The sequence below is a fragment of the Protobothrops mucrosquamatus genome, unplaced genomic scaffold, assembly GCF_001527695.2.
Source record: "Protobothrops mucrosquamatus isolate PMUCROS unplaced genomic scaffold, P.Mucros_1.0 scaffold1303, whole genome shotgun sequence".
NCBI classification, from domain to species: domain Eukaryota; kingdom Metazoa; phylum Chordata; class Lepidosauria; order Squamata; family Viperidae; genus Protobothrops; species Protobothrops mucrosquamatus.
Genome location: NW_015387504.1, coordinates 334 through 8,028, shown reverse-complemented (window position 1 = coordinate 8,028; position 7,695 = coordinate 334). Strand labels below are relative to the sequence as shown.

Sequence of the window (7,695 nt, the reverse complement as noted above, 5' to 3'; positions counted from 1 at the left end):
CTTTGGAAAAATAAGTCTCTTTCTCCAATAAAATGTCTATGTGGATACATCTTTTATTCTTCCTTGTACATATTAATAAATGTTCTAATTTTTTCTTCTTTCAAAGTCGTTCTGTTTATCATTGTTCATTTATTGCTGTACTGTTGCAGCTAAACCTTAACTGTGCAGGGGAGAGCGGAGACTAAAATTAAACTATACAGTAATTGCTATGCACCGATTAAAGCAGTGTTTCTCAACCTTGACAATTTTAAGGCATGTGGACTTCAACTCCCAGAATTCCACAGCCAGCATTGCTGGCTGTGGAATTCTGGGAATTGAAGTCCACATGCCTTAAAATTGTCAAGGTTGAGAAACTCTGGATTAAAGGAACTGAAAGATGCCCTTTTTAGACAAACCAAATAAGTGTACAATACTAATCTAGGGCTGTATATGGGTTGTATATGGGTTGCAAATGTCTGAATGCATAACATTTCAGCTGGCAGCAAAGCATTAGTTTGATGCTATCTAGTGGTCGTCACAATTCCTACACCAACCATCAATAGAGCAGTATTTTTCACTCTTGATATTTTGGGAATTGAAGTCCAAACATCTTAAAACTATCAGGAGTGAGAAATACTTCACCAGAGGGGAAAAAGGAGAGCGTGAAACGAAGAGAAAATCGTAACGGGAAGGTTCCCTAGGACAGGGGTAGGCAACCTCGGCTCTTTTATGACTCATGGACTTCAACTCCCAGAATTCCTGAGTCAGCTACGCTGACTCAGGAATTCTGGGAGTTGAAGTCCATGAGTCATAAAAGAGCCGAGGTTGCCTACCCCTGCCCTAGGAGGTCACAAACGAAAACGCGCTTCCAGGTCCCGCCTCTCCGACGGAATAGCGAATCAGAAGTCGAACATTTAAAAGGAATCCCCTCTTCTGTTCTCTCTCGCCCTATTGGGGGTGGGGAGGGGGAGTGTCCTTCAGTCGTTCTCCTTCCGGTGATAAATCCGGGATTCCCCGCCAGCCAAGATGGCGGCGCCCGGAGGCGGCGAGGTGGTGTGGAACCGGTGGGATGTGCCTTGGCCTGCTTGCAATTCCGCCGAAGTCGTGCCGGCTGAACATGCTTCAGGTCAGCGGAGAGCTTTCCACGCGGAACGAGGCTCTCTAGCTAAAGCGGGACGTCTTTGCATTTCGCGTTAAATTTGAGTGCTAGATAAGCACGCTTGCTGCGAAAGTTTCTGCCTTGTGTTTTTTTTTTTTTTTTTTGAAAATGTAGTTTAACTAACAGACTTTTGGGTGGTGGGACTAAATTATTATCTAGCAGATTTGAGCTTAAGCCAACATAAAATATGCATATGATTGTAAAAAAATGCCTCATTCCGCTAATAAAAATTTACATTTTTTTGCGTATATAGGATTGCAATTTATTTCTAATTGATTATAGTGGAAGCATCTTCCTCTCAGTGTTAAATGAGGTGTGTCTATGTTTAACTGATGATTTAATACTCTTAGGTTTTTCAGACTGTCGATTAATATGAGGTTAATTGATTAAACTGGAGTTAACTTGAGGAACGAAACACTCGTGAATATGCACAACTGAGAACAAAAACAAACATATTCGTACTGCATGAAGTCACCTTTTGATGAAACCATTCATTGTAACGCAAACCCAGAAAATTGGGTTAATTGAATGAACCATCATGGTTTAATTAAACATGCATAAATGTGCCATGCAAAAAAACAGCTATATATGCAGCAAGTATCTGGAATTTCATGCTAGGAAGTAAGCAAAGTAGCTGAATAATACAAGATCCTGGACAGAATCCAAATGAATTGCTGGAAGGAAAAATTTCCTTAGTGCAGAAAGTAGATTCATAACACTATAGCTTCTCTGTTAATCTGCTGCAGACAAATAACTCTGGGTTTCCCACACTATCAAGTGTAGCTCTCTTGAAGAGACAGAACATGCAGGGGAGATGGAAAGAACTTTTTAGTTGTGCAATGTTACGATAAATCTACTTTTCCCAAAGCTTTATTTTATTTCATTGTTTATTTGTGCTTCATTGATTTTTTTAGGGGACGTACATTACATTTATACTAAAGAGCTGTGGCAAAAAAGTTAAGGAACCCCTGAACTAACTGATGCTGGAATTTGAGATCCACTTCCTTTGTTACTGGTTTATTGAGTGAATTTTTGCAGCTTCCTATTGATGCCTATGTTTATATTTTCTAGTGAGATGCCTTTCAGCTGTTCTGAAGAAGTGTGGGTCTGTTGGCAGCATGTTAAAGAGCAAAGAGCTGGTTGCAGAACAGAGCCTTCTGCATTCAATCATTTATAATTACCATTATCAGATGATTCATCAAAAGACATATGGGAGTCTTAAACAGGTTGGTGACCTTTTTGGAAATCTTGATTAAATCTTCAAAGCCTTCCATGATAAAAAAAATGCTGAATTTGCCCATTATGTCATCTTTAGTAGAGGAATTCTTTTAAGGAGGAGCCCAAAAAAAAATGCCAAAAGTAAGACTAAAAAAAGATCTAGCTAGCTATAGCCCAACACATAGAAGCTTATATTTTTGCCATGGGAGTTATTATGTAATGCTGACTATAAGGATTTTGCATCTACTATATTTATTTTATTTTAAATCTGTAAATCATTTCAACTGAATAGAATGCATTGGTTCTGCAGAAAGTTTGTTTGCTTAATTTTGGGATATGTAGAGATTGTTTCTGTTCACTTATTGAAACATACTATACTGAAATTTAATTTTGAATAAGTTAGGAGTGCTCGCAAGTATATATGCTAGAGATATTATAGTGCATGTGAAGAATTTGGTTCTTAATACAAGTTATGAAAAAAAATGATTCATTTATATCTAGAGCTAAGCATATTTATTGGAAGCTAGCTATTGCTGTGGCTCAGTCTCAATGCGCCATTGTGCATTCATCCCAAACAATAAGTTTGCATTTCTGCAATACTTTTCTCATGCGGGATGCTTTGGAAATGTTGCACGTGGGAGTTTCAATGAATTGCATGTTCAATGGCAATTTCAAAACGTCCAACAGATGGCGCTGTTTTTCAAAAAAGCATGTTTTTACCTGTCACAAGTGTGACATCTATATAATAGTAGATATATAAAAACACGCGCGTATTCGAATGCAACGTTGTGTCAAAATTTCAAAGCAATCGGTGAACAACTTTCGGAGATTTAAGATTTTGAACAAACGAACATTTACATTTTTATTTATATAGATAAGAATGCAGTTTGCTTGCTTTTTAATATAGGCCAGTAAGCAACATTTTTTACCTTCATAATTTCAGGTAGAACAATGCTTGAAACGTTTAAATTTAATGAATCTGGAAAAGTCGATTCAAAAAATTGCTCAGATGGGCCTCATGTAAGTAGTTTGTTAACATGTCCATGTTTCTATAGTTTTATTAATACAGATTGTCCTTGAAATATGACTGTAATGGGCACATGTCACAATGGTTGTTAAGCAAAACAACCTCACTTAACCTTACCCCGTACTCTTTCTGATGCAACCATTAAATGAAAATGAGAATTGTTAATTAGAGCATAGGGTGCCTTGGGTGAGGGAGACCCTGGGTGGCCTTTTCAAGTTGTCTGCCCTGAGCCAAGGCTACTTCCACCCCTTGAGGCACCACATGCTACACTTCTCTCTGGGGTCCTCGTAGTCCTTCAGCTTCCTTTCCACCCAGAAAGCAAAAGACAACAAGCTGTCTGGATTTTGCAAACCTCCAACTGCCTTCCCTTCCAGCAAGCAAGGGGAAGTCAGTCTATCCAGAGTTTGCAAATTCCAGCAAGCAAGGGAAGATCAGCTGATTCATCACACCCATTTGGAATTCCTTAAAACAGCTACAGCTCTTCCTGACACAGGAGTTCTCAACTTACAACCTTTTGTTTAGTGACCAAAGTTACAACAGCACTGAAAAAAGTGACTGATGACCATTTTTCACACATCCCCATGGCCATGTGATCAAAATTCGGGTGCTTGGCAACTGCTTCATATTTATGATGGTTGCAGTGTCCTGGGACCATGTGATCACCGTTTACGGTCTTCTGATAAGCAAAGTCAACAGGGAAGCCAGGTTCACTTTACAACCATGTTACTAACTTAACTGTAGTGATTTACTTAACAACGGTGGCAAGAAAGATTGTAAAATGGGGCGAAACTCACTTAACTGTTTCACTTAGCAACAGAAATTTGGGGCTCAATTGTGGTTGTAAGTTGAAGACTCCTTGTACAGTGTGGCTACCATCTGCAGCTACCATGTGATCTAGAAACAGTTCATTTGATTTAAGGAGTTGCAGACAGGTGGTATTGCGTAGTCTGTGTCATTAACATTAGTTACCATATCAGCTTGTGACAAAGCAGCAGAGAGTAGCATTCAAGTGCATATACATTTTCTTCTCTATTTATTTTAAATAGAAAACAGAGATCTGAAAATTCTGCGGAGTCCTTGGTCCCCAGCCAACCTGTAATAGAAGTTGTTCTGGTGAAGATACTGGGTAGTTGCAAGCTTATACTACGTTTACTCGAATGTTGTTGTACGGCATTTAGGTATCCTTCCAAAAATATATATTTTATAGTTGTTATTATCCTGTTCATTACTGACTGTGGTGCATAATTTTTTTGGTCTTAAGTTTTTGCAGTTCTCTAGCATCATAATTTAGTATAAATGACTTTGATTTTTATTGAATTAAAAATATAAATAACAAAAAAGTAAACGTGTTTTACTATTAACTGTCTTAGGACTGAGTTCACTGAGTTGAGTAACTGTAAAATAGACATTTATCTTGGATTTCTAACTTTTGGGAAAATATTATCCAGCCTTAACCAACTTGTTTCTCAGTTTAATTGTTAAACATCTATGTTTGGAAGAGTATATATTGTTCAACACTTTGATTCTGGGGTTGCTGAGTCGGTTATGGTATGTACATCTCTTAAACATTTTTATTGTTTCATTTCTAGTTATTCATTTACATGTTTATAACAAAGATTTTGCTTAGTCACTTTCTTACCAATTAGATGGGGGGGGGATACCAATGAGTATCGTACCATACTGCAATTTATAAAGTTCTAACTGCATTTATTGCTATGGTGGACCCAGGAAAAGTGGTGGGTGAAGGAGATTAAATGGTATCTTTAGAAACTCTGAAGCTTTGTTTCAGCTGGAATGGGAAAAAGGAACATATTTTTTATAAACATTTATTTATTTTTCCCTAGTTGGTTTTGAGTGGAAGAAACTTAAATAAGGCAGGTGCAGTTAGTGTAGACATGGTTGTGGGCACTGTTTATGTATAACGGGTTTTATATGCAGATCCAGATCCCTTTTATCCAAATGCTCAATTTGGGATCTTCCTTCTATGCAAAACAATGTCTGGTAGTATACCTTAATTCCAATAAACTTTTAGCGGTATAGAGATGGCTTTGGGCCATATGTACTGCCCAACCATTGGAATTCATTTTTTTTTTCAAAAATAGTCTTTCTCACTGTGTTAGAATTGCTCCATTATCTGGTAACTGGATCTCCTTTGTTTCAGATAAATAAAATAGCCAGACATTCTGACCAAAGTAAATAACTCACTTTTCTATCCATCTACTTTTCTTTGCTTTTGATTAGTGAACATGAATTCTGCTTCATGTGTGCTTGTGTTTTGTCTCTTTAAGTAAGGCTCATAGCATTACAGATCCTTACACTAGTAAATAGCAGTTTCAAAAATCCTGGAATACTGCTCTAATATTTAAAAGCTACTCACCCCTTCTAAGTGACAAACCTCTTTGACTTTTTCTTCAGGATTATTGTTAATTTTATTGCCAAAGTTCATTGTGAGTCAATACTGGTTAATTCATACTGAATTGGAGAGCTTAGTGAAAATGAGAAGCAAATATGGAATTATGTTAGCCAATATCAAGCGTTACATCTCTTTGTGTTTTTCCTTCATTCTAGGATTCTTTATAGAGCTACATTAAAAAAACTTAGTATGTTATATAAGGATCTCTTTGAATTGCTTCAAGAAGTAGCAAAAATGCACCAAAGGCCATATATTAAAGGATTTGTCTTTCCTTCTGAAATAAACGTTTTTCTGAAAACCAGTTATTTAGAGATTAAGAAGAAAATGCCTAAAACATTTATAGAAAGGAAAACTGGCAGTGGATGGATAAATATATTGTTTTCGGAACATAAGACTGTATCCCAGTCTCAGAAGCTGAATGTAGCTCTTCCTGCAACAGTCAGGAAAAATAAGAAAAGGAGGAAAGGTACCCAAAATATTTCTGATATTGGAAAACCAGTTTTGGTCAACAGACCTAATCAAGGTAATGGCTGCTTAATTTACTTGAATATTAGGAACAGTCACACTCGTGCTTATATTATAGCACAATATACATTTTTATGCTTTTATAACTTGTATTGAATTGGAAGATCTGTGTTGATTATCTTTTCTCTTAATAGTGGAGAATGCCTGAAAATAAGATGAACAAAAGGTGGGGAGGGATAAAAAATTGCAAATGCTTAGATCAGGGGTAGGCAACCTCGGCTCTTTTATGACTCGTGGACTTCAGCTCCCAGAATTCCTGAGTCAGCTGTGCTGTGCTGACTCAGGAATTCTGGGAGTTGAAGTCCACGAGTCATAAAAGAGCCGAGGTTGCCTACCCCTGGCTTAGATGTTTCTTTGAAACTGGACTGTTAAATATCTACTGGTGGGAATTCAGGATATCCATTCAGGAATTCAGTGAAGATTACACTATCTAATGTACAAAATAATTGATTAAATTTGCATGTTGTGCCATTCCCCAAACTCTGCCCCAGCCTAAAATTTAAAAAAATTGCAATAAAAGTATTAAAAGATGGCATGCATGACGGATAGGATAGAATGAAGTGAGGGCTCTCACTGACCCTCTCCAGGGCCTGGGTGAAAAGTCAGTTTTGCTTTTGTGAAAAACAATAGATTGGCAGAAATCCGAATCATCAGAGGAACCTCATTCTAGAGGGAAGGTGCTGCTACAGAAAAGGCATGTTTTGGGGATCCCACTATATATTGGTAATGAAAGGAACCTGGAGTACGCTGATCTTGAAAGATTAAAGTGGCCCGGCTGATATTGTAGCAGATTCCCTGATTTAAACCTATATTCAATATTATTTACCTGCTTTTAGTTTTATCTCTGTGTCTTTTCTTTTAGATCTTGCAGAGAAGTTGGAGTTTGATCTGAAGACATTATGCAAATATCCTAATCCTGTGTCACAGGAGGTTTGTTCCATTCTGTTCTTGTATGCTGTAGGCTTGTAATTTTTATTTATATTTGATAGCCAGTTTGATATAGTAAAAACATCAGACTAGAACTGGGAAATCATGAGTTCTAGTCTTACCTTAGGCCAGCGGTTCTCAACCTAGGGGTCGCGACCCCATTTGGGGTCAATCGACCATTTCACGGGGGTCGCCAAGCAAGGCTGTCCGCCATTTTTTTTCCCTTTTCCGGAGGGTGCCTTACCTCCCTTGGGCTGGGCCAGCTGGTGGTCGGCCTGTTCCGTCTCTGCCGCTTGCCAGCTATGCCTCGGCCGGCGCAGGGGACGGAACCACGCATGCGCGGCGCTCCCGGGCAGGGAAAGTCCTCGACTTACGACCGGTTGGGTAGTCCTCGACTTACGACCGGTTTAGTCCTCGACTTACGACCGGTTTAGTCCTCGACTTACG

At 38.3% G+C, this 7,695-nt stretch overlaps 1 protein-coding gene across 1 annotated transcript; it reads left to right on the top strand.

Annotated features, from left to right (window-relative positions):
* Nucleotides 1-1,005: 1,005 nt before the first annotated feature.
* Nucleotides 1,006-7,251, top strand: LOC107292242 (nucleolus and neural progenitor protein; the record flags this gene model as incomplete). The annotated part of the gene is made up of 7 exons (XM_015821319.1): nucleotides 1,006-1,105; nucleotides 2,210-2,364; nucleotides 3,300-3,376; nucleotides 4,430-4,561; nucleotides 4,854-4,931; nucleotides 5,952-6,319; nucleotides 7,184-7,251. Coding segments are annotated over exons 1-7 (978 nt in total), but the record flags the coding sequence as incomplete, so codon positions are not given.
* Between the last annotated feature and the right edge of the window lie 444 nt (nucleotides 7,252-7,695).